The sequence below is a fragment of the Cyclopterus lumpus genome, chromosome 5, assembly GCF_009769545.1.
Source record: "Cyclopterus lumpus isolate fCycLum1 chromosome 5, fCycLum1.pri, whole genome shotgun sequence".
Classification (NCBI taxonomy): Eukaryota; Metazoa; Chordata; class Actinopteri; order Perciformes; family Cyclopteridae; genus Cyclopterus; species Cyclopterus lumpus.
In genome coordinates, this window is record NC_046970.1 from 17441609 (window position 1) to 17468644 (window position 27036).

At 41.8% G+C, this 27036-nt stretch overlaps 2 protein-coding genes across 3 annotated transcripts in view; one reads left to right on the top strand and one right to left on the bottom strand.

Moving 5' to 3' along the window:
- kcnab2a (potassium voltage-gated channel, shaker-related subfamily, beta member 2 a) overlaps window positions 1-2612 on the top strand; it is a 69819-nt gene extending 67207 nt beyond the window's left edge. For both annotated transcript variants that reach the window (XM_034532236.1, XM_034532237.1), the window contains one exon: window positions 395-2612. In XM_034532236.1, coding sequence (XP_034388127.1) covers window positions 395-484 — 90 coding nt within the window. In that variant the 3' untranslated portion in view covers window positions 485-2612. The remainder of the gene's footprint in view (window positions 1-394) is intronic.
- An 18-nt stretch (window positions 2613-2630) lies between these two features.
- The window catches only part of megf6b (multiple EGF-like-domains 6b), a 57226-nt gene continuing 32820 nt past the window's right edge, over window positions 2631-27036 (bottom strand). Inside the window, exons 6-38 of the mRNA XM_034532234.1 lie at window positions 23572-23694; window positions 20839-20964; window positions 19920-20042; window positions 19081-19203; window positions 18828-18965; window positions 18365-18484; window positions 18026-18148; window positions 16424-16594; window positions 15554-15685; window positions 15305-15433; window positions 15064-15192; window positions 14748-14882; window positions 14103-14237; window positions 13896-14021; window positions 13680-13811; window positions 13186-13314; window positions 12980-13111; window positions 12359-12487; window positions 12129-12257; window positions 11692-11820; window positions 11470-11598; window positions 9887-10015; window positions 9630-9758; window positions 8925-9053; window positions 8641-8772; window positions 8430-8558; window positions 8207-8335; window positions 7154-7282; window positions 6864-6992; window positions 6324-6452; window positions 6082-6210; window positions 4963-5091; window positions 2631-4714 (exon numbers count right to left, since the gene is read on the bottom strand). Of these exons, the coding sequence (XP_034388125.1) occupies window positions 4653-4714; window positions 4963-5091; window positions 6082-6210; window positions 6324-6452; window positions 6864-6992; window positions 7154-7282; window positions 8207-8335; window positions 8430-8558; window positions 8641-8772; window positions 8925-9053; window positions 9630-9758; window positions 9887-10015; window positions 11470-11598; window positions 11692-11820; window positions 12129-12257; window positions 12359-12487; window positions 12980-13111; window positions 13186-13314; window positions 13680-13811; window positions 13896-14021; window positions 14103-14237; window positions 14748-14882; window positions 15064-15192; window positions 15305-15433; window positions 15554-15685; window positions 16424-16594; window positions 18026-18148; window positions 18365-18484; window positions 18828-18965; window positions 19081-19203; window positions 19920-20042; window positions 20839-20964; window positions 23572-23694 (4226 nt within the window). The 3' untranslated portion in view covers window positions 2631-4652. The remainder of the gene's footprint in view (window positions 4715-4962; window positions 5092-6081; window positions 6211-6323; window positions 6453-6863; window positions 6993-7153; window positions 7283-8206; window positions 8336-8429; window positions 8559-8640; window positions 8773-8924; window positions 9054-9629; window positions 9759-9886; window positions 10016-11469; window positions 11599-11691; window positions 11821-12128; window positions 12258-12358; window positions 12488-12979; window positions 13112-13185; window positions 13315-13679; window positions 13812-13895; window positions 14022-14102; window positions 14238-14747; window positions 14883-15063; window positions 15193-15304; window positions 15434-15553; window positions 15686-16423; window positions 16595-18025; window positions 18149-18364; window positions 18485-18827; window positions 18966-19080; window positions 19204-19919; window positions 20043-20838; window positions 20965-23571; window positions 23695-27036) is intronic.

Genomic DNA, 27036 nt, shown 5'->3' on the forward strand with positions numbered 1-27036 from the left:
CAGTAAAGAGCATACGCTTTTTTTTTTTCTGATGCTTTGTGTATCCTCCCGTGGGTGTATACTACTACTTTTACTGTGATAATTCCGGTACATTTCGCTAGTTTTACTTTGAGTTGTAATGGAGTATTATTGCTACTTTCACATCAGTAAAGGGTCTTATAACCCCCCCCCCCCCCCCCCCCCCCCCCCCCTTGTGGTTGCTTCATTTAAAGTAATGAGCTGGAAGTAGCAGTCAGGATGGCACAGTACTAGAAAAACTCAAGTCACCCCTTAGCGCTCTCTAGAGGCTGTGATATGCAACTGACGACAATTTCTGATGATTTTCTCTGTGACCAACGACACATAAGTGAAGAGAACATATTCACACTTTCTATCCTTCCCTCTTCTGTCGCAGGTTCTTCCAAAGTTGTCAACGTCCATCACACACGAGGTGGACAGCATCCTGGGAAACAAGCCGTACAGTAAAAAGGACTACCGCTCCTAACGCGCAGTGCGGCCCCGCCCGGCAGGGCTGCACCCGGGCTGCAGCCACAGCGCCCCACCTTTGCCTGATCCTCTGTTTGCTTGAGCTTTTACTGAATGAGGCCCTGGCGCATGAGTCTGGCCACACCAAGGGCACCTCATTTAGAGTTACAGGGATGATAAGATAAGGTAAAGGGGGAACAATACAGTCACCTCCACAGGAAAGGAAGGAAAGACAGGCATAAGTGGAAGAGAGATTAGGAAATGCGCTCATAGTTAAATCAGTTATACATTCAATTCAGCTGAACGTATTTTAAAACCCTAGAGAAAAATACCTTTAAAAAAAATAAGCACACGCTTGCTTGGCAGCCAGATTGCTTTTTTGCTTATTTTTTTTAAAACTGAATGCAACTAAAAGGAAGATTAAGTTCATACTGTATGAATATATGATAACTACTCAGTTGCACATGTACCATAGCCATGCATTTGTTCCTTGGATGTTCTGTTTACAAAACACCTGTGTACTGTAAAGAGTCTGTCAAGGTTTCTCTGTAAAACCTTTTGTTTATGTTGTGGACATTGTCAGTGTATGAGCCTCGTCGGGGGCTTTAACAATCAGCACTTTAGTATCGTCAGTATGGTGTTGGGCAGTAGTTCTAAAGAGGGGAGAGGATGGATATTACAATAGTCTAATCTCATAGCCATTGCACTATAGTATCATATCTCCAGTGATTCCCTCTCCTCCTCTTCCTCGCTTTGTGTCTTCACTGGCAGTGTGTTTCTTCAGCCTGATGCTCCAACACTCCAGCTCTCTAAGCGTGGTGGTGGCAGCCAAGATGATGAGGCTCCTCCTCCGTCCTGACCTGTGAACCGTCGGTGATGATGAGTCAGGAGCGTGGAATGATGCGACTGAAGAGATTAGCCATTTATTCATCCCTAGCGGTGGGAACTGCAGTCGCGTTAAAATCCAATGCAGCGGCGTACATCACTGTGTCGCCCAGCCTCCGTTCTCTGTTTCCAGGCTGAGGGTTTACTGTGCAGGAAGTGGTCATATCAGTGCTGGCTCCACATCTCATGGAAACTTCTCCTTGATCAAATTCTGCTCAAGTATTTTTGCCTTATTTACAGTTGTATCAGACAGTGCTGTAGACAAGCAGCTCAACCGCTGCCCCTTCGGCCCACTGGTTTCATGTCCCCTGTAAATACTGGAACGCTGACTGGTGGAAGTGGCATCGGTTGCGAGGAGGCGGCGGTGTGTCCAGTTCATCAGTGGGTAGCAGCAGCTCAGGGAACAGAGCATGTGGTTTTAGTCGTGAGTTGGCGTGCACATGGTCAGGAGGTTGTATTTACTCGTGTGGACACTGGGCAGGACCAGTGGCATTTTAGCGTGGCTTCAGCCAAAGATCTTCTTTATCTCTCTTTGAAGAGACACCCAAGTGTTTCACCCTCACTTCCTGCAAGATTATAGAACTCATTTGGCGCACGTGCTGTCCAGCTTGTTATCTATCTATGATATGGACTTTATACTCCATATATATATATATATATATATATATATATATATATATATATATATATATATATATATATATATATATATATATCTTTACTTGACCACACTGTTATTCTAGTTAACAAATATGCCCTTCATATACAGAATGCATAAGTACATCTACTTGCTTTAGGATTGGTAAGGTTTATTTCAGGCAACATACAACCTGACATGTCAGAAATATTACTGCAGAATTTGACGCAGCCCGACATCATTCTTTCTCCTTTGGGTGGTCTCCTACTGTGATTAAAGCACAAGTGCATGTGACATTCTCAAAGCATGGGCCCCTTTTTACCCAGCCTACGTACTTATGGGACAAGTAAGGTGATGCTACCCTGCTTACGAACATGTGTAGGTAACTAAACTCTTTACAGCTGATCAAATATTGATTCTCAGCAGAAAATAAACAAGTATACATTAATAAAATTGTCATTAGTGGAAATGACATGAATGACGTAGAAGTGGAGTGGATAATCAACGTGAACGTTACAGTGTGGATGAGGTCTGCTTCGTTACTCCTCTTAGGTGATCTTTAAAAGCAGCAAAGGGATTTCACGTCTGCTATTGATTTTGTTTGTGTGTGTGTGTTTTCTTTGGGGGCGGGGGGGGGGGGGGGGGCTAAACTAATCCCTTGCTTTTAGCCTGTTGTATTTGTTGATCCCTGTATACGTATGATTTGCTGTGTCCGATTGCATTTGTTTAATTTACTCTGTGGAGTTCTTGTCTTAATATTTTCATCTGCAGGGAGTGGGGAGGACGTTTGAGACTTTGTTCGACATTTTAGGAAATGCGCCTTTTCTACTTTCTCACTGAAAGTTACAATTCTAAAAAGTTGATACCACACTTATATCTGTCTACAAAATATAATATAAGGTTACTGCCACCCGTTAGCTTGGCATAAAGACTGACAACAGGGAAAGCCTCCCTGCTCCTCTGAAGCTCACAAATGACCATGTTTGGTGGTCAAATTGATTTGACACAAGTTCATTTACCCCCATAAAACAGCAAATGTAGGTTTTTGGTGCAGAATCAAACGAGATTAGTAGAGCGCTTTAGAGACGCTGGTAGGCAGACTGTATATCCTTTGTGCTGAGTCATGCCAGCTGTTTTCCCGTTTCCAGTCTTTATGCTAAGCCAAGTTAGGCGGCGGCTTCATTTTTAGCGTACAGACGTGTGTTATCAATCTTTTCATCTTTCAGTAAAGAAAGTGAAACGGTGCAAGGCCCAAAATGTCAACTTTCCCTTTTAAAATGGTATCGCTGTGCATTTGTTTGACCATCAGTGTTATTTTACACCGTGCTGACCTGCCCAACAAAGATCTTATGGTGTTAAAAGGTTTCTGCACATTGTAGAAATAACTCAATGTTTTCTGGCTGAAGTGAAGTCATGCTTTAAGGTCATACTTTCTTCATATTTGCTGTTCTAACATTGTAATGACTAGTTCAGAAAAGAAAACAGACCCACAGGTGGATAGAGCTTATTTTACAGAAGGTTCTAGGTTATACAGAGAATATATTTTTACGTTTTAGCCTTTAATGCAGTCTAGAGAATCAAAAGAAAATGTTTGTTTTTGTTTTCATCATGCTGCAATTTTCCTATCAGTGTTGCATTGATTTTAAGAAGCAATGTATTGCGTTGTGTGTGTGCATTTATGAGGAATGCTCTGAAGGGAATGCAATGGAGTGCATTAGTTCTGAAGATGACGTAGATGGAGTCTGGTGTCTCCTGTACATAGTTTGACCTTTTGTATATATTTTTGGTTGTGATCACCTCTGCCTTTTTTAGTTTTCTTTTGCAGGCGTTGCTATCTGCACTGTGCTTGAATCTGAATTTAGACAGGATGTACAGCTTCCATCTTCAATGAAAAAATTATAAAATTAGAATGGTAAACTAACTGTTCATGCGTCTGCTGTCTTTGTTGGTGTAAAATATAATTTGGGTTTGTTTATTTGACTGTCGATTTTTAAAGCGCTGAAAAGTCTTTTATCCAGTGGAAAACAAAGAACGCATTTCAAACGTGCTATATTCAAGTGTATACAACTGTAAGAAATATAAATATGAAGCAATTTATACACAAAATCAATTAAAAGAAAAATATCTCTTAACCTTAAAGAAGGTGCAAATAAATGTGTAGTTTAGTGACATGAACTGTAAAATATCAGCTGTGAATTAAGGCATACTAACTCAACAGAGTCTTTGTTGCACTGAACATTAAAGCACCATTTGACTGAGGGTAGTACATCATAATGTAAATGTAATTATTTTATACACAGTACCTGCAAAGGGTATTTCAAGGACAAAATATTAAATGCAAAATACCAAAAGTGCAGTAAACGCAACCACAATCTTCTGACACTGCACTCTGCGGATGTAGTTGTTGAGGATCCTGAAGACTAAAAGGTTTGATGATCCACCTCGACCACAAAGAACTCAAAGTACCACGGTGGCAGGTCAGACTGATAGTTCAAAGGACACTTTGGCACGCAAAAAAAACTAAAATATTCTCATCCAGTTCAGGTCCAAACATGACACGGCGGTTCTCATCAGAGAGTCTATTTCCATGTCGGTCTTCCAGCTGCCTGCTACATTCCTGTCACAATCGTTCACTCTTTTGAGCCACTCCAGCTCGATGGCGGTGCTATAACGCGTTGTCATGCTGCGAGTCCCCTCTTCTGCTGTAGCCGATGCGTGGAGGTCCACCTGGGACGCATAATGAGGCGTGAGTGCAACTCAAAACACACACTCTTATTTGATCAGAACACTAAGGAGAACGCCGTCAGCACTAGAACTAGTTATTTACTTATAACAAAGTCAGCTAAAATGTTCTGTTCTGATTTCTGAGTTTGCAAAGCTCGTCACCCGCTGCCCACATGGCTGTAATGATGCAGTGGGATAACGGATAAGACACTCGGGGTGCACGTGTGTCAGTCACGATGATTTGGCTGTACCTTCTTGACAGGAGAGCCCGATCCAGCTGTGCAGGCAGCTGCAGCGGCCGTTGCGTCTGTCGCACTGCGACCCGTTGCCACACTCGCAGGTCTCTGCACAGTCTGGCCCGAAGCGGTTTGCTCTGCAGTCTGACACGAAACACAAATACACACAGTTTAACAAAACTACACAGAGGTCCATGTAATTCAAAAGCAATCGTTTGACATTTTGGAAAATGTTTGGGGTGGGACTATTGCTGAGAGACGCTCATCTTTCCCAGACTGTAAAAGCTGGCTGCCAAGGACATGCTCAACTTAGTCCACAGCTTAGTTGTTAATATTGAAAGTGTCGCCTGTTCAAATTGCAACAATTTTGACACTTCATGTCCTCGGCAGTCCGTCCGCCAACTGTGAAGTAGAACGGGCGAACTGTTCTCAGATATGCTAGGGACACAAAAAAGCACACAGAGATTCCTTGATTTATAGCAAGACGAAGCTGCAGCACCACCTAATTTAGTTTAAATAATTCAGAAATCTCATATAGATATAGGTCCACCAAATGTGGTTGCAATAGCACAACGTGTTCAGGAGATATGACATTTTTTGGAATATAAGCCCTGCATATGACATTATATTTAACGTAATATACAAATACTTTTTTCTGACAAACTATACTATGACTTTAGACATGACTTATTTATGATTTATCTTCTACATACTATTTTTGGCTTTATTGACAGGGTATACGATGACTTTTCATAACTTTTTTGGAACATACTATGACATTTTAATTACTTTTTTGACTACTTACTTTTTACGTCATATGACTTTTTCAACAAACTGTAAAAGGCTTTTTCATGACTTATCGACAAACTATACAGCAACTTTAAAAAACTTTTTACATGCTATACTACAACTTGTTTAAAACTACTGTGATTTGTCGATGTACTGTATGGCTTTTATGAATTTTTAGATATACTATAACTTAATATATTTTTTCGACATACTATGACTTTTTAGTTTTTCACATAAAAAAAAAAAAATCAAACTACTCATTAATTTGTATTTAATTGTGGACTCTCACTGGTCTGAACTTTGCTGTGTGCACATCTCAAAGTCAGAAAAGGGCCAGAAGATTACCAATGTCACATTTGAGTCCAGTCTTCCCTGAGGAGCAGAGGCATCTTCCTCTCACGGGATCACATGGAGATTCTTCCTCACAGTCACACAGCTTGGCACACCCATGACCGAAGGTACCCTGTTCACACACTGAGACAGGAGTCGGGGACAGGAAAAATACAAAATGTTAAAGGATGAATTAGGTTTAGAAATGCAAGTAATCCCTTCATTAAATCGTGGTAATCAGCAGTGATTTGACCGACCTCTGTGACAGCGAGCTCCGTGGTATCCTGGAGGACAAATACAGCGGCCGGACGCCGGGTGACAGGAGGCTCCGTTCATACAGTCGCACTGCAGCTGGCACAGCGGGCCGTGAAGACCAGGAGGACAGGCTGAAGACGAGGGAGACATGCCACAAGTTTTACAGCTGACCTTGGTCCTGGTTTACAATGTTCCTACTGAATTATTGATCGAGTCTGAACTAGAGTTGAACCGCTGAGTTGCTTGAGTTAAATATAAGCTTGAGTTAAATATATAAGTCAGGATGCTTTAGTTCTCTTTTTCCTCAACATTGATTAACAATTCATTTAAATGGACATTTGAGACTGGGCTGGGTATCTCAGATCAAAACCAACCATGTCTTTGTTCCTAAATATATATTGCCTTTATCCCCAAGCCTATTGCTTCCAACTAAAAGTTAACATTTTGAAAAAGGGTCACATATCCGTTTTGCTTTTGCTACATCATTTATACTTTAGGCCACTTATGTGTTCCTTTTGTGTGTTTATCTGTTCAGTGCTCACCATGTTCACACAGATGTCCATAGTAGCCGGGGCCACACTGACACGTCCCCGTCACTCTGTCACAAGTGCCGTTATTTTGACAGTCACACTTCAGCTGACAGTTGGCACCAAATCTGCCCGCAGGACATTCTGAGAGACAATCGAATGAAACAGGAGGACACAGTCAAAAAGATAACTTAACACTAGGGTATATGTTTGGCAGATCATATATATACAATAATAAGCAACAGCAGGTGATAAAATAATCAGCTTGACTGCATTAAAACCAGGTTTATAAAAGTGAGTGTCACCTTTATCGCAGTGTGAGCCAGTCCAACCCAGACTGCACGTACAGTTGCCAGTCACAGAGTCGCACACTCCAGCATTACTGCAGTTACAGCGTTCAACACAGTCCGCCCCAAACCAGCCTGGAAGGCAACCTACGTTGGAAAATACACTTAAAATTAAACGGCAGAAATCATGTTGTTATCAAAACAGAACAAAATACAAAATGACAATTTAGTTTTTTCTTCTTTAAAATATGCCCTACTGTTGTGAAACTAGACTATTTGCAGCTATTAGTTATTTGTTTACAGTAATAAAAAAAAAAAGTAATTATACGGACACAAAAATGTCCCAATCTTTATGATCCATCACAGTGAGCACATGGTCCAGATGACACTTATAGAAAAATAAAGAGTAGTCTAGACTTTGAAATGATCAGATTACATCTTTTCAGAAATATGAGGTTGTTCACACACTCGGAGGTCAATAGGTCAGAGATAAAAGAAACGGCTATCAAGTACTTATGTTATGATAGTGATGCTTTAACGTGGTTCACTATTCATAAGCAATGACATTCAAGGTGTTCTTTAAAACCACAAATAATAAATGACTAATGATGTTTGAAGCAATTTCTAAAGTTCACTGAGTCAGACAGTTTTAAGGTTGTAGTGGCGGTGTTGTTGAAAATAGTCAACACAATTACCGTAATAAACCTGATACAACACGCATATTCATTGTATTCGTCCAGTTTGATTAAGTGCGCACATAAGGGCTTTCACTGTGTTTATGAAAAATGATGAGTTAACTGGTCTGTTTCCTCATTACATTTGTTTTGGATCTCATATCCTGAGTTTCTATTCCAATTATTGAACAACATTTATATTCCTTAAATTTGAAAAATCAGCAATGGTCACAAAAGAGGAATCAAACCAGTGATCTGCTGTTTGGGGCTTTCACCACAAAGCTTTTTTTCGTCCCACACACGTTGATGGAGCAGGTGGTTTTGTGGGTAATGTAGAATATTCAGCTGCAGGTTATTGCATCATGATCAAAGTGTATCAACAGAACTGAGAACTGACCGTGTCCACAGTCCTTTCCTCTTCGACCAGGGATGCACTTACAACGACCGGTGAACGGGTCACTCTGGGCTCCGTCTCCGCACAGCGCCACCCGAACACAGTCGACTCCGTAACGCCCGGCTGGACACGCTGTCACCACCGAGACACACAGCAGACAGTCATCCCATGCTACACGTGTTACTTATTCAGTCACCAACCGCAACACAGTTGAAGATGGACTCACTGATGTTGCAGCGTGCTCCTATAAAACCTGCTGGACAATCACAGGCTCCAGTGGAAGGAATGCACCTCCCTCCATTTTCACACTGGCACTTACTTTCACAGTTTAGACCATAACGACCCTTTCCACAAACTGAAATAAAACAGCAGAGAATTAGTACGTTCACTGTAATGTGATATGTTTAGAGAAGGTATAAATGTGCTATGTTATGTACTTTGGTCACATCTGGAGCCATGGAAACCTGGAGCGCAGTAACACGATCCAGACACTGGGTGGCAGAGCTGGTTTGTCTCTGAGCACTGGCAAACCTGGTGACAGTTCTGTCCAAATGTTCCTGGAAGACAAGCTGAGAGAGGGAGAGGTTTACATATACAGTTTGATTCAAATGTTCTTGCTTTCTGATGCATCTTAAAGGGGTTTTATTAATGCGAGAATGAGTTAATAAAACCTGCAAAGCTTCTTAATTTTCTAAATGGAGTGGAGTCCTGCAGCACTTACTCTGCTCACAGCCGTTTCCCGTGAATCCAGGAGGACAGCCGCAGTCTCCAGAGACGTGGTGGCAGGACGTGCCCTGAGCACAGCCGCAGTGCTGCCTGCATCCCTTTCCATACGTACCGGGCAAACAGGCTGAAAGAAAACAAAGTCAAGACAATAGCAGATATTGTGAGCTAAAATTTGGGGACATTTTATTCTGCATATTCACCTTCATCCATATCCTAATGTAGATGTTTTTAAATAACTAGTTTGTATATTTAGTTTGTTCTTTGTTGCTGTGATTGGTCAAGTCAATTTAAATAATATAGTCCCAACATAAATATCTACCACAGAGGGCTTTAAAATCAGATTGAAATCCCCAACACCCTCTATCCTTTAACAAAAAGGTTATTACTACTACTACTATTATTATTATTATTATTATTATTATTATTATTATTATCCTGAGACCATAAATTAGGATAACAGAGGGACAACTAGGTGCCATGTACTATACCAGTAGAAAAAAGCATAAATACAACCCGAGGAAACAGAATGATATATATCAAGTAAATAGTTGTATCCAAAATAAGAACGTTTTCTCTGATCTTGCATGCACAGCACAGAAGATATTTGAAAACGCAACAGGGTCGTTAACAAAAGTTCAGGACTAACTCGTCCAGCAGGGGCTGCAACAGCCCCACAGTGGCTTCAACTGCTGGTGTGCACCTTTATCACAGAGTGTTCCTCTCCAGCCTGGTGGACACTGACACGCTCCAGTGACGTGGTGACATGAATCCCCGTGCACGCACTGACATCTCTCCTCACAGCCGGCACCAAACAGGCCCGCTTCACATGCTGAGCGAAGAAGGTGCAAATTAGAGGTTAAATTGTGACCAAAATACACAATATTGTCAGTGCAACAGTTTCCACTGTGCAGCAGTTCCCATAAGGTCAACATCTCTCTTGGGTTCATTAGTGTTCACCTTTCTCACAGCGCTCTCCCATCCAGCCGCCGCTGCAGCTGCAGCGTCCAGTCAGTCGGTCGCACTGGCCGCCGGACTCACATTCACACTGCTGTTGGCAGTCCGTCCCGAACCGGCCCCCCACACACTCTGTGTAAACACACAGCCGCGTACACGAGGAGGCACACGCGAAAGAGAAGCAAAACAGAGACATAACTATCGTGTGTTGTCATATTTCTGCTGTAGGGCTGCTACATGTTTATAGTTTATAGTACAGAGTCTGAAATCAAGAAAGTAGCCATAGAGTTTAGAGGCATTGCACAAACAGGATCAGAGGTTTGCTGAGCATGAAGAGGGGCCGGGGCCTGGCATGGCTCCACAGGGGAAGCTTGTAACAGGCACAGAGGGAGGATAATGTGTGACATGGAGCTCAGAGGGAGAATGAGTTGGAATGTCATCGTCGGGTCGGACGAGACTTTTACAGACCAGACTGGTCCGTGGTGCAGAAACAAACTGCCAGCAAGTAACAAGAATGCGGTTAAAAACAAATGAGCTAAGGCAGCTGATTGAACTCAGACTTATGTATTTCCTGAACACAGTAAAACAACCACAGTCCACTAATGTTTAGGGTTCAGGTAATGTGCTTATTCTGCATTGCTGTCCAAACAAAAATAATGATGGCTTTGCAAGACGAGGCTGAACATTTGTAGAGCTGGGCCAAACAGCCAACAGTGTATATCAGGATAAATTATCAGATTATCATCAATAACAAATGTTTATAAATCAGTGTGTGCGTTTGTTTTCTCATGTTGGCTCAATTCCGATATGTCTGTCCTGTTTAGATCCAGTATGATCAGTTAAAGATGCTGGTCTGTCGGCTGATTGGTTGGTTGAACTTGTAGCTACTGACATTTATTGAAAATGATGCTATGAATAAGCTTAGGTTGGTAAAACATGTTTGTCATTCACAAAATGCAGTTAATTATCTGGCCCTATGAGTATTTCCAAGTGAGAAACATTACCAAGTCCAACAATTGATTGATTGATATTCTTATTCCCTTAATGAGGATAAGGATAAGAAAAAACAATTTCTGGAGAAAACTTTGGGCAGTGTTTCAGAGGGCAGAAGAAAGTATTTCAAAGTTAAAGGGAAATTCAGATTTTGTACCAGTTGTACTGACTGTATACTGTACTGGGACTAGAGCAACGTTGCTAAAAACAAGCCTGACACGGCAAGACACGCCAGAAGTCATTCATGTTTTAAACAATGTTCCTGGTTAATCAGACTTATTTGGAAGTGAAAACCAGGGCTGGTGTAAACAGACAGTGGTTGGTTCAGCTTTGACCTACAGGACCTGCTGTATCTACAAACAGTCTTTGGCCTGTTTACAACCCGTCTAATCCGCCTGTTTCTTGCTCCGTCAGCCTTTGCCAAAAAGAAGTTCCCAGATCTAGTATGTTATTATAAATGGCAGCTAAATGTACAAAAATTAGACCCAAGTTGTAATAAATGAGAATTTTCCATAAAAGGATCCATCTCATCTGTCCATGGTTTTGTGGTCACATACTCACAGACTCTTACTCACAGCCGCTCTGAGTCTTACCAAGTTCACAGGCTGTGCCCGTCCATCCACTGGCACATGAACATTTTCCATTGCTCTTGTTACAGGTGGCTCCATTCTGACACAGGCAGCGCTGCCGACAGTCTGTTCCATAAAAACCTGGAGGGCATTCTGGGAAAATAACACACAGACAAAACCATATTGTGATTCCCTTATTTACCCATCGTATAGATAATTACTTAGCTCGGTGTTGCGCTCACTCACCTTCTGTGCAGTTGGGTCCGGTCCAGCCGGGTGTGCACACACACTGCCCACTAGCCGGGTGGCAAACGCCATCGTTACGGCAGCTACAGGTTCGGTTACATCCTTCCCCATAGAAACCGGTTGGGCACGCTGCCAGTAGAGGGACAAACAATATCATTACCTCCTGGTGAACCTTGGTGATCAAAAGTGGAAATTCCAGGGTCTGGTAAGCGATACAGGCCATCGCATGGGGAACATCAAGTAGGTGCTTTCTCATATGCGACTGAACTGGGTTTCCCCAAATAACTCTGAAACCTGGCGTGTTTTTGTTTCACTGTGAATCAGCGAGACAAAGATGTTCTCAGTCCTCCGATGCCGTTGATACCATCTTTCATAACACTGGAGTGACGCCAGCACCCGTTAACGTCATAACTTTATGTTGTGCACCTGTCACTCACTCAGGTTGCAGAATGGACCGATCCAGCCAGCAGGACAGAAGCAAACTCCGCTGACGTGGTCACAGCTCCCGCCATTGAGACACAAACATTTCTCCTGGCAGTCCAGTCCGTAGAAACCCTGAGGACACGCTGCAACACACACACACACAGATGTGAATACTACCTGTTACTGGCATATACTGTATACATATTGAGAAGGTGAATTTGCCTTTGTGAAGTGCGTCTCTTACGCTTTTCGCAGAAGGTTCCAGTCCATCCCACCTGGCAGGTACAAGCTCCACTCACATGGTCGCACAACGCCTTGTTGTCACACTGACACCGATGGCGACAACCAAGACCAAACATACCTGATGGGCACTCTGAGTGATGATCGATCACACACACACACACACACACACACACACACATTAGACATGCAGACTAGTGATATGTGGCTTTCAATAATGTTGACCATTTCATGTCCCTGACAGACTTTTTATTTTATTTATTAGTTTGACACCATCTGGTGGTAGCCCCAATAATGAAACTGTGCACAATCATAGCAACGCAAAGTGGCAATAAATGAATTGGCTGACATCAACATATCCTCCCAACAGATTTTCCAGTTTTATTGTTCTACAAACTGAGAAATCCAAAACACCACTCACACTGATGCTCATTTTATTAAAGAAATGTCAAGCCTTAAACCTTCATCTCAGACTTAAACATTAATAAAGTGAGCGCAAGTAATCGACACTGAGCAGGATTTTTTGTTTTTTTCACGTCATGAGACGTGCATGTCAATAAGAAAAAAAAAGGACACACAAACTTTAAATCATGACAGATAAATGTCGTCACACATAATGACATACTCTGGTGGCAGCGTGTTCCAGTGTAACCAGCCTCACAGTTGCACTGGCCCGTCACGGCGTCACAGCTGCCGTCTCCGTTTCTACAGTCACATGTTTCTGCACAGTCTTCCCCCCAGTGCCCTGCATCACAGCCTGCAGCAGAAAAAATACCATTTGAGTGACAGACATAACAAATAGTGTCAACAAATGCCTTCCGGTCCCGTTACCTTTCCTGCAGTTGTGTCCAGTCCAGCCAGGAGCGCAGGTACACCGCCCACTCACCGGATCACAGCGAGCATTGTTCTCACACACACACTTCATTTGGCAAGCTTGACCGAAACGTCCACCCGGGCACACTGTGCAAGGAAAAAAAAATGTAAATCATCAAGACTAATCTACTAGAACAAACCAGAGAGCATGAAAGCGCAGCAAGTTCCCATAGCAGCTTTGGTTCTGTGATTCAGTGTCAAATGAGGCTTTAAGAGCCAGTGGTTGTTTGAAATGGAATTATACTTGTTCTTCCCAGTGAATTATATCTGAGGTGGTTTTCCGGCAATTGAAGAATTTTAGCTAATGACCTCGGAGGAAAACTGCTCCTCTGTCATTTCACATCTTGCTCTAATTCTTGTCCAAGCTGCACCGTGCTGCCATCCTCCTCAGCTGGTTGACTGTTTAATGCATTTTGCTGTGGAAACCAAAAACGCACACCACTGATACTCACAGTTCTGGCAGAATCTGCCCATGAACCCTGGAGGACAGTTGCATGACCCGTTGTGTTTGTCACACACGCCACCATTCTCACAAACAGGGCAGGTTTCAGTGCAGCCTGATCCCCATAGTCCCTCGGGACACACTGTGAAAAAGATTCACATTTTGATCAACTGTGTCATGTGAAATGTGTGTGGTTGTTTATACTCAAAAGTCTTTCTGCACTCACAGTTCTCGCAGTGCTTTCCTGACGTCCCCGTTGGACACTTGCATCGTCCCGACACTTTGTCACATGCGGCGCCGGTGCAGTTACAAGGATGGACGCAGCCTTCTCCAAACCTTCCCGCTGGACAGTCTAACACAAGACACAGTCTCAACATGAGAGGACAACAACTTGGTGGTGAAAAAGCACGTTCTCTGTCTCAGGGCCACCTACCCTGATCACAGTTCTCTCCATGACGACCAGGAGGACATTTTCGTTGGCACTCTCCAGTCACATGATCACATGACACTCCGGGTGGACAGGAGCACTTTTTCTCACAAGTGGCTCCGTAAGTACCTGGGTTGCATTCTAAAGACGGAACAGGACAGAGCACTCAATTATCATGTGACAACTGTTATACGAGAGAATGGAAATCCTCCTCCTGTTCTTATAACAAGTGGCTCAATGATCTTCTCAATGCTTTTCTGTCTTTATTTAGAGGGGATTTGGTTCTCCTCGACTGACTCATACTGATTATTTGTTACAGTTTTGACTGATGATTTCTGTGCCTCTCTGAGTGTGGCTACATCCCGGCCTGTATGGACACTGGAGATACAGCATATCTTGCCATGCATGACATTTATTCGTTACTCTGGCCACGTTTAGTTTTTCTTTGCTCGACTGTATGTCGGCTGGTGTGTCCATGGTGGGGGTTTTGACTCGAGTTTGTTTTCCTTGTTGCGTGTTCCTTCCTACTTTGTGTAAAAACAATAACAGTCATCTGTAATTTATGCTGTATTTGTACAGTAATAACTCCTTAGAACAGAAAAATGTAAGTACGGTTTGTTGATGACTCGTTGATGATCATTGTGAGCTCACCTTCCTTGCAGGTGTTGCCCCGGTAACCCGATTTACAGACACAGGTGCCATGGCGACGGTGACACTCCAGAGTGTTCTGCTGGACACACCGACACTCCTCAGAGCAGCCGGGGCCAAAGGCCCACTTAGGACAAGCTGAAAGACAACAAACAGAAGATGACTTCATAACAGGATAGTGCACAAAAAGAAATATGATGCAACATTAAATTGGATCCACAATAGGACTAATTACAAGCTTGTATTATTGCATATGAATACTTGAAATGTAATGCTAGTAATTCAGGGTGTCTGTTAACGTGAGGACAGTGGGACTTACGGAGGTGGCAGAAGCGCCCGTAGAGTCCAGGATCACACAGACAGGCTCCGTAGGTTCGGTGGCAGCGCCCGTTATTGGCACAGTTACACTTCTTATTGCACTGCTTCCTATAGAAGCCTTTAGGACAGCCTGCATGCAGGAAAACAACTCATAACTAACTAGGTCTCATGGTGGGAGAGAAATGTTTTCACTGAAGATCAAGGAACAAAACATGTTGGCTTGGACAAAGGGGATAACTCACCATCCTGACACAAGTCTCCACTGACCCCAGGAGGACAGCGGCAGCTCCCAGTGACCGGATCACAGGTGGCACCATTTTTACACTTACTGGGTAACGAGCAGTTTTTACCAAAATATCCCTCGGGGCATGCTGTGAAATTGAAAGGGTCTATTACTCCTAATCTGTCATACTGACTAATTTGATACAGTCGTAAGAGCATACACATGCATATGTATTTGAGGGTCTGTATATGTTTGAGCCAACCCTCACTCTGATTGCAGACGACGCCCATCCATCCGTCAGGACAGTCGCAGCCATTTTTCCATGGATTACATTTCCCTCCATTAGAACAGTCGTCACATGTCAAACTGCAGTCATTGCCAAAAGTGTCATCCAAACACACTGGAAAGAACAGAGTAATCAATGAAGTTCACACTACTCTTTTACACCAACACCGATCTGAGTCATAACGGAATGATTGATTTATCTATTTTAACTGAATTTGAATCATGAAATTTGTTGCTCATAAAAAAATAATGTTGTAACTGCCTAAGAACATATTCTCATTGGATGTCAGAGGTTATGAATACGTTCAAGGTTGACGGCGATAATTACAAGTTTCAGTATAGTTATGAGGTGCAAAGTTATTTATACACACATTCCATGTAGGTTGAAGGCTATTGAAAATCGCCCTCACACTGACTCCAAACCACAAATGTATTTGAATGGACAATGTTTCTATCCCAGTGGAATTTTGTCAGGGCACAAAAAAATTAAATATATCTAAATTAGTTTTGCAGGTAATACTCCTGTCAACTTTCAGTGAACATTACACATTAAATGTTCTGCCATTTCAAAAGAGTCCAGGTTTAGACGACACATAACAGAGCCTTGGACTTCCTGTTACGGGCTGCCAGGACATATAAGCCTCAGCATTCCTGCCAAAGAAACTGTTGTGTTACAGTATGTACAGACAGTATGGGAGCATGAAGCACAGTAATTAACCCCCACCATGAGGTCTGTTCCTGCCTGCAGTAAATTAGTCTATCAGACAGCTTCACCTCCCGCGAGTCAGGTTATCAGAAACAGGTTGCTCTTAATGATAATGAGGGGCTTATGGTTTTGAGGTGGAAAACTCACCGAATTTCTCTGCCAGGTTACTCTCGGCCCTCAGCTCCCCTTCGTCGTCTTCATAGTCGTCATAGCGCTCCAGGGGTTGGTTGTAGTCATGCATCAAGGTGAGCAAGGGTTGAATAAGGGGCAACTCAATGGCACCTCCGCTGGTCAGGGCCTCAATTGTATCTTCTAGTGCTGTGTGGAGACAGACAAGGACAAAGGTAGGTACACACACACTACGATATACAGTGTATGCCAATTGGGTTTTTGGTCTTTAAATAACTTGTTTTAAAACAAGTAACAAGTAACAAGTACGAAATAAGAAAGTTAACAATAAGGGAGCTGTGATTGGCGGTTAATATTACTATTCCTGCTGCCTATCCTATTTTTCCCAGTTGTCCCATCTTCCTGTTTCATTAGCAGGCAGAATCAATGTTGTTAAAATGAATACACTACCAACATTTTACTTTTTAATTCATTGTATTCCAGCCCTTATTAAAACGTTTTGGGTTTTTTTAGGTCATAAATCATCAATTTATTTGGAACAAAAAAAAAAAACAGAATAAAAAAAGTTTTAAACCTAGTGGGGGTGTGGGTCTACCTCACTTTCACTTTTATTATTGCGCCCTCTTCGTCTGTGTCCAACCATCCAAGTCATCCATCCTGACTGCATATTACCCTACCGTTTTATCTCCACAGTCCATTTAAAAGACATTTGGATGGCAAAATAACTATCCTTGCTTTGTTCCTCCCTCCATAATTGCCATGTCATTTGAGTTATGGAAACATAATGGGGTTGAAATTATGAAAGCTCTTTCTATTGATGGAATATTACCCTCATTTGAACATTTCAACCATCTCAATTCTTCAAATTTCTCCAAATCTAACACATCTTCCTCTCCTAGAATGCCCAACAATGCAACTATGGAATCATTGTTCTTTTGATTATTATCTAGTTTGCATAACACTTCAGTTATTCTGATATCTGCTTGGGAGATTGAGTTGGGATATAACGGAGGACCAGTGGTAAGATGCAGATAAATGTACAGATAGCATCAATATGCATTATGCATCCGCTAATAAAGTCTTCATAACGTCTTCATTATTCCAAAGTAAAACTTGTCAAAATGTCCTGTGCCCTTTCATATCTAACTAATAGAAATCTATTTTTCCAAACTCAATCAGATGTTTTTGGGAACTTAGAATGACCATATACAGCGTCACAGGAGAAGATGGTCCTCTGAGAGGAGCTACAAGCTACAATCAACATTATGTTTGGACACACTACATCAATTAATCTTTCCTGCTGAATTATTAAGCAACATTAAAAAAATGTGTTTTTGTTTGTTTTAAATCCTCTGCCATTAATCTATTAATGTATTGTTCTTTTCTCTCTATTGTTTGTAAAACACAAAAATGTAATTTGCATTGAACTCAACAATAAAACAGAAAACCATTTAAAAAAATTCTGAAAAGAGTACATACTGTATGTTTTATGTCCCAAGTGAACGACTGTGTACACGGGATGTTCTTTGCAGTACGACAACAACAGTTTGGAAGATTTTCCATTGCCATGTTTCTGGTGTGATTCACACTTGGCCACTCTCTTTAAATGTTGATACTTACGGATACAGGATTGCCGGTCCTCGTCGAGACGGAAACCCCGGCGGCAGAAACACTGAAAGGAACCCGCGCTGTTCTGGCATGTGTGATCACAGCCGCCATTAGATGCCAGACACTCGTCTACATCTGAACAACACAGACGCAACACACAGATTCAGACACTTTTGCTCCATCGAGAAAAGGTGAGAAAAGCCAAAGCAGTTTAACCGAGCAGGCCTGTTGAACTTTAAACAAAGACGGCATTGTGCATGTTTGTGTTGACGTCAAACTGGAACTGGAAAATATTCAGTCGCATAAAAGTGTGAGTGCCATACACATTTTGACTAAAAGGGTGGAATATACCATCACAGCTACATCCGTCTGAGTTGAGTCGGTAACCTGCCGAGCAGTAACATTCATAACCCCCGGGATAGTTGGTGCAGTCCTGCTCACAGCAGCTCTGCTCTCCACACTCATCGATGTCTGCCAAACACAACAAGCAGGGAGACTGAAATGATGGACGGCCTGTCGTGATATGCTTCCCTGCTCACTGACAGAAATCATACAAAAATCATGTCAATTGTAGGTTCAGCGCTGAAAACTCAAGAGCATCTTCCACCCTCTGACCAAGAGAGCATGTTGATGTAATAGATGAGAGTCCTACATATCCCCCAAAGACCCAAAAGATGATTAATTTTGTTGCGTTACCCAACGGTATTAAGTGATCATCTATAATGACTGAGCTTTCCTCTGCCATGAATGATGCCTTATCATTTTTTATAATCCTTTTTGTAAAGTCAATGCATTGTACATTACAGCTTCTTACCAGCACAGGTTTTGAGGTCTTCATCTAGTCTGTAACCTTGGTTACAGGAGCAAACAGGTCCGCTGGTTGAATGTTGGCAGTGGTGCAAACAGCCTCCATTGTTGTTCTCGCAGCTGTTCACGATCTCCATCTCGATTCCTTTAACAAGTTCAAAGTGAGATATTGTTTGTTAATTAAAGGACTATAATATTGTTGAAATAACTAAATATAAGGTTTTTATGCATGTGATAATATGAATAGATTTAAATCTGACTGTAGCAATGTTTCCCATCAGATCCCAGCTCATAGGCAGCGTTGCACACACAGGCGTAGGAGCCCAGTGTGTTGTGGCAGCCATGAGCACAGTTGGCCTCTTCTATTTCACATTCGTCGATATCTGTGACAAAAATATGTTTAAGAAATACTCCATACAATGAAGGAATACATCTTTTGTGCACAGGTTAATTTACATCAAACAAAATCCATGTTTGCACTTGAAAACCATCTTTCACAAACTTTTAACTCTAGTGTTGGGAGATAAATAATGGAGACATCGGCTTTCAAATTCTTCATCTTTTTTTTTACAAGCTGTACTACGTTTTAATTATGACAGGGATCTTTTTTCTGGAGTTTTCTATCAAACAGTCTTTGTCAGCAGACGGAGTGGCCAGCTTTATTATGGGACCAACACGTTTCAGCTTGTGGCCTTTGCTTATTAGAAGTCTTGCTCGAGTTTGAACCTCTCTAGACTTTCTCCTTTCTCCATGCACCTTGAAAGTTGGTGAAGTTGTGCCAGAAACCCCCACTCTGCTTCTACAGCAGACCCAGTTTTCCCAGTTGATATGGAAATGTAGATTTTCCAATTTATATTCCTCTGCTGTTTCCAATCTTCAAACTTTTGAGTCATCGTGGATGAGAAATTTAAACATCTACAGCTTTAACTCCATGTCAACTGGGTAAACTTCACCTGTTGAAGAAAATGTGTGAGTGATAATTAAAAGCTCCAGAGCAGCGACTAAATGTATAAATGTATATATATATATATATTTATTATTATTATTACTGGTACCTCGTAATTTTTACCTTCGGAGTTTTTGTTACTGGTTAATTTACCTGCACAAGTTTTCCTGTCTTCAGCCAGGATGTAACCAGCTTTACAGTCGCAGTGAGGTTTCCCACCATCAACCCGACATTCATGCATACAGCCTCCGTTTTGATCTGCACAGGGATTCTGCACTGCAACATAAAAAGCACACACTCATAAATATAAATCCAATGGTGTCAGTCAAGTGGGGAACACTTCTAGTGCGTTGGTGGAGAAAACTGTAAACACTGACATTCAATTCAATTCAATTCAGTTTATTTTGTATAGCCCAATATCACAAATTACAAATTTGCCTCAGAGGGCTTTACAATCTGTACACATACAACATCCCTGTCCCAGGACCTCACATTGGATCAGGAACATCTTAAGGCAGAGCAGGTGGAGAGCTTTAAATTCACACTGCCAACCTGCACCTCAACCTCATCTCTGTATTGACCTTTCTGCATAGTTCTGTGAGTTTGACATGTGTAAGCCTGTCCAGGGTTAAGAACCTTGAGCTCTGAACAATTAGAGGAGGCTGTTCAAAGTAAAAGCATCTGAAAGCAAGTCATTTAAAATGTATATACATATATATATAATTTCCCACACCCAGAGAATTGTACTCAACTACATGGCCTCAGAGATCAGAGAGAATAAAAGCAGCAAGGACATCAAAATACTAATTAATGAAAACACTAAACAATGGGCAGACTGCTGCAATTCCCTCCAATGTCTCATTCTATGGATAGTTAATCGTGCTCCAGCACAGACATGCTGTCAGATAATTACAACTGGCTGTAGTTATGATCAACTTCAGAATCACACCCACATAATATTCCAAAGTATTCAGTTTTATGTGGACTCTTTTCTTAGTCACCGATCCATTTATTATTTCTCTTCTCTGTCCTGTGCGTGTTCAGTGTTGCCTTACACCACAGTTTTACTCACATTTGCAATGCTTTCCATCCTCTGCCAGCACGTAGTTTGCCTTGCAGCGACAGCGTAAATGAACGGCAGACTGCTGCATACAGTAGTGTTCACATCCTCCGTTGCTGATGGCACATGAATGAACAGCTGAGGAGGAAAGAATACAAGAAAAAAAACTTAAGAGATGTGACAAAAGGTTAGAAAAACATAAACGAAGGAACAGAAAGAGAGACAGTCATAGGGAATGAGAAAATCCACCATTGTTGCAGAAGATAAATCAATGCCTATGAATCCAAATTGCAGTTTTATATAACTCATCCTGACTTTTGATTTGACTGCAGTGGCACATCCGCAGGAATAATTCTCAGAGGTCATGACCGCTGTACTGACATTCCTACAATCAGTGAATACCTCAGAGAATTGCTTTGCTCTGAGGCACAAAAGATCCATCTCCACAGAAGGAGCCAAACATCACAGAGACAGGACCTCTGTGGTGGACAACGCTCGTCCACTGATGAGATTGAGGGCAGAGCCAGCTCAATCATCTCTCCGTCTGTATCTCTCTCTCTTGAAACAGATGAAATCCGGGTAGTCGGCCTGGACTTGACCCCTTTTACGAAAACAACAGGTACAGAGGCAGAACAGCCAGCCGTTCTCAAAGCCGGTGTTTTTCATACTCAAAGGCAGGAGTCAGGATCCATCCATCACAATTACATGTCAAACAGGGAGCCTTCCAGCTCAAATATTATTCAGCCACGCGCTAAGTGAGTGGGATAATACGACTGACCTGTGCTGCCAGATCAAGAGCTGGATAAGACAAACAGAGCTGAGACTGAATTGATTTGAGGACATCTGCTCTTCTTTTTCTACCTATGACTGCTGATTTGAGTACTTGATCTATTTGTGAACATGCAGACACTTTTCAGCCTCTTTACAATCTGAACACAACTATAAGCAGAGGGATATGCAGCCTCACAGTACGTTTCACCTGGGAGTCAGTCCAGATGTGCACTATGATTATAGGTGCAATCAGTCATTTCTTCATGCACAGCTGTCACAAAAGGGCCTCGCAGGGACAGTTGGGTCCCAGCTACGGTGTGTGCTCCATAAGACAATGAAACAACTTCGCATCACGAAGCCAAGAAACACATAATGAGTTCCACTCTAAATGTCAGGACACTCTGTATACATTCCTGACTGATGAAGTGGTGCCAGGTTTATACTCTTTTTTTCCACCAGCTATTTCTGAAAAATCCAATTCTAATGTATCTGGCATGACAAAAACAACATACAGGTACTGCGGGAACTCAGCGGAAGTCCAGAGTGACAGGATAACAAGCCGATTTATGTGAAGCTTATGCAAGCATTGAAATAACACTCCAGCACAATTGAATGGAGGAAAAGGTTGGAATCACAGCTAAACAGGTACGGAAACCACGGCCAACTAAACGGATTAATCAACCCACGGTTTTCTACATTCTCTCTTAATAATTCTGGTACTTTGTTTGAATTGTAAGTACTTATAAAATGTATTGGTTGTTAATCTTTGTATATTTGTAAAGAAAGATTGCGCAGTGGAGGGGATTAAGTACTTCATGGTGACATGTTACCCAGGCAGGGACAATTTTTAAACCCAGAACACAGGGTATAGAGAAAAAATAAATATATGAAAAAGAACAGCAAAGACAGAGCTTTATTCTATAGATTAACATTGTAGTACCACAAAGTAAATAGTACAAACTAGAGCTGACATTATGAATCGGATGATCAATGGGGTTGTATTTTGTTCCTTTATTAAGAGTAGGCATACAGATGAAACAGGCACTAGAGGCTGGGGCAACGAGCATCAGTCACTATGTTGATAATCATTTAATTGTTTAAGAAATCTGTCAAGAAAAAAATAATTGGTTCCAGTTTCTCAGATGTGAGAAGTTTCTGCTTTACTTTGTGCTTTGTGATCATAAACTGAAGGTCTTTAGGTTTTGGATTGTTGGTTAAACAGAATAAGCAATTTAATGACTGACTGAATGTCAATTTACAGGGGACACATAATAACTTTATCCATACACCTTGAAATTGTGTGTTGGACATTTTCCACAATTTTCTCACATTCTGCCAATCAATAATAGATAGACTTATAGCAGATTAGTCAATCATGAAAGCTGCAGTTAGTTGGGGTCTTATACAATTTGCGTAAGGATATACTATATTAGTTGATTCAATCACAGGAAAACGTCTTTCTACAAGATATCCACCGAAGGGAATAAAAACTGCACGGACTATAACTCTGTGTGGTTGTACCAGCAAATGTTATTTGAATAATCATCAAGTAGGGCCTCAATATTACATTACATGTCATTTAGCTGATAATCATGTTAGATTAATACACGGTAGAACAGCTACAGGGAACAATTCAGGGTTAAGTGTCTTGCTTAAGGACACATCGACTAGGGCGGGGATCAAACCACCAACCCCCTGATTGAAAAACGGACCTACTAACCTACTAACCACTGACCACTGACCACTGACCACTGACCCACAGTCGCCCAATACAAATGGGAAACTTTGTAGGCCGCCATACTCTTCTAATGGGATTAAAGGAAGGATGAAACCTCAACTCAATCTGTGATTGTAACATTACATCACAGTACGCAAACAATTTCCCTGTTACAAGTATTACTTCAGTGTGAAGACTCCCGACTGTTGTTTTAGCTTGTACAACGTGAGCACTGCTACATAGTGAATGTTTCGTACCCAGGCAGGTGCGGCCGTCCACATGCAAGCGAGAGCCTGGGTGGCATTCACAGTAGTAGGAGCCCCTGGTGTTCACACATCTGTGCTGGCAGCCTCCATTATGGACCTGGCACTCATCGATATCTGTAGGTAAGGAGGGAAAAAAGAAAAAAGAAAAAGACGGAAGCAGACAGAAGGAGAAATAATGGAGAGAATTTAGTGCAATTTGACTAAATCCTGTCATTCAGAAAAAAAAATTGGCCCCAAGAATAAAGACCAGATGAGCTGCCAAGCTGAGGGAGGAATTTAATGCACGTTTCAGGATAAGGATGTACTCAGAGAGGAAAGGAGATGATGGATGAGAAGGGAAAGTGTTCTGCAAGTGCATCACAGCTCAACCAAACAAATCCCCCCATGTGGGAACAACTACTGAACATTTAAACCCACATTTAAATTCCTTTGCTTCTCATCAGAGTCCCTTAGGTGCAGCAAACATATGGTAGCTTAAATCAGAGGATGCAAAACATACACATTCCTCTCAGCCGTGCCTCGAGATTATAAACAATTAAAAGAAAGTGTCTGGGAAAGTGATGGCAGGGGAAACCACGACTGCCTTGCCATGTGACCAGATTTCAAATGAAACGAGTATAGTGTTCCTTAACATTTCTTATTTTAGGGGTCAAAGACTAATACATTGCTGTCTGGGTTCCACAGTGGACCCCCTGTGAGATCAGAGCTGATTTATGAAGTCCTGATATGTTTGGACTTCCGCTAACAGCCCTATGTGCTGCCAAAATTATTGGGGAAGTCAAACCCACGTCACCTCCAGGCCGGTGACAATTTACTGGAAATGTTGCCGGCTGATAAAAAAAACCTGATGTGACACATTAAAAAGGTGAGTGCAAATGTATTTTGGCTGCTGTGTTTAATAACAGCCAACACATCATAAAAGACTATTAGTCAGTGCCAAGTTAAATGGCTGTTTGAGAAATGTGCTGTTCAGTGCAGAAACTATTTCAAGAATTTTGAGGAAATCCAGTGAAAAAGAGCTAGTTTTATAAACTTGTTCATACGGGGGAATATGTATATATATATATATATATTTTTTTATCATCTCTTGCCTTTATATTTGTTGTGTTGTTTTTCTCACTAATGACCATACGTTTGTCTTCCGGCACTGTGTTGTAAAATGCTTTAAACAGTAAAGTATAAGAAAAACAAATAATGTGTCAACATTCATCCCACTGCCAATCCCTTCCCCCCAAAAAATAAATAGACAGTCTTGTAGCCTTTGTGGGAAGAATAATTTGCAAATAAATACATGTATGCAGTTTTCTCCCACAGTCAAGGACAAGCCAGATAGGGGAACGTAATTATTGCCTACAGATGTGAATATGAGTGTGATATGTTATGTGTTAGCCTTGTGATGGACAGATATGGCGAACTCTGCCTCTCACTCAATGTGAGCTGGGGCAGCAACCCTGCAAAGAATAAACAGGTATAGATAATGGATGGATACATTTCTACTATTTTATTGACCTTATAAGTTTAAGATTTGGCAAACCTAAAACAGTTTCATGTGAACACATTCAGCAGATACAGAGCAACATTAGTACATATTTGGCATTGTGGTTTGGGCCACCTGATGAACACAAGTCCAATGTTCATTCTTTCTTTCCTTTTAGCTTTATGTTTGATTTCCGCCAGCTTGTGAGGGAAAGATCTGGCTCTTAAGCTGCTAAATGCTCCACTGTGTAGCTAGTTGCTAACTGTGCCCGTCTGCTGTGTGGTACTGGGCAGGGAGCGTACAGCAAGTCTTTGTTGTTGTTGCTGAAAACGGTGGCCTACTGCTGCTGGAATCGAGGTTGATGAAAGCGAAACAAAACAGTAAAGTATGGGGCGGGACAATCCCAAAAATGGTTTGAGCATGGAAAGATGCTGAAACTTTCTTTACATATACATATACAACATATATCGTAAACTTTTTTTATGCAAGCCTTCTTTTAGGTAGCTGCTGGTTAGCAGTACAGTACATTGCTTAGCTTTTACGCTGGTACTTCTGCCTGCATCTCCAAACTTGGGTCATGTCAACTTTCATTTACTGTAGGCAACAAACTGACTATGGATAAGTACGTCATACAACCCTACTTCAAAAAATCCAAACTATCAATTTAAGGATTTATTTATTGTGGCTACTGGTGGAACATAAGGAGTGAATTTAGCCTCCATAGTGCTTGTGTCACGTGGTGTGGGATGGAGGCCGCATGGCAGTGGGTTCATCTGCATCTGAGCCTCATTATGCACATTACAGACCACCACATCATTGTACACACAAACAGTATTTGACCAATGGCTAGCCCATAAATCAGGACTGTAGAAGACGCATAACATATCACTCCGATGGTATCGAGCATGCTGGGCGCAGCAGTGTTGCAAATTACGAAATCTTGGTGGTTAATGTTATTCATAAAACCCAGACCTATGAAAATAAAGTAAAATACTTGCTTAATTGTTCCAGTAAAACCTACCCAAGACAGCTAAATTAAGAGGAACATCCTTCTTCTGAACTCATCTGCTCAAATATAGCGTTTGTGTCACACCTGTATGTCAAGTTGGGTTTTTGTCCTGTCTCCATGTTTGTTTTGTGACTTCCTGTTTTATTTTGGAAATTAACTCTCCTCTCGTGTCAGGTTCCTTGCCCTTCCTCATGTGTCACCAGTCTGATTGTCTTCCCTGATTCCTGATTGTGTCCACCTGTGTCTCCACTTCCCTCATGTGTACTTATAGTCTGTGTCTCCCCTTGTCCTGTGCCAGTGTGTCTGATCCTTCGTCCTGCACACACGCCATGCCATAGTCAAGTCCAGGTTTCAGCATTTTCTAGGCCGAACTTAGTGTTAGATAATTGTTTTATTCCCGTTCATCTCTCTTCGGAGGAGTTATTCTTTTCCAGGAATTTTCCCCTGTGATTTTTTTTGTTAACGAATAAATAAAATGTTAGTTAAACCTCCACTCTGCGTCCGAGTCCTCCTCCACAGTTCCCGCTCCGTGACAGTTTGGGGCGTAAATGAGCTTCTAAACTTTCCTCTTCTTTATTTCTCTGCTGCCAAATTTCAGCTCCATTTCCTTCAGGAAAGCTGGCAGAAGCCGTTCTTTCGTTTTTCCATCCATGCTGCATGCCGTCCTTTGGTTTGGTTTTTCATAAAATAGGTCCAGCATTATGGAGCTGCTGTTCCTTTGTTGACTCCAGCGTACAGTAAGTGAAGCCCCTCCAGCCTGGTTTCCACTTCCAGAACATGATCCACCCCGAGCTGAGAGCCAAAGCCGCCGCAGACGTTGGCTTCTACAGTTGGCACATTATTTCTCTACCCGCAGCCACCTACAGCACGGTGTCAGCTTCATGGAAAACTATTTTGGTCTATTTCTGAGAGGTGATTTGTTTATTGTGTGCAGAAGATACATTATTTTTGAACAGCCTTGATTTGAGTC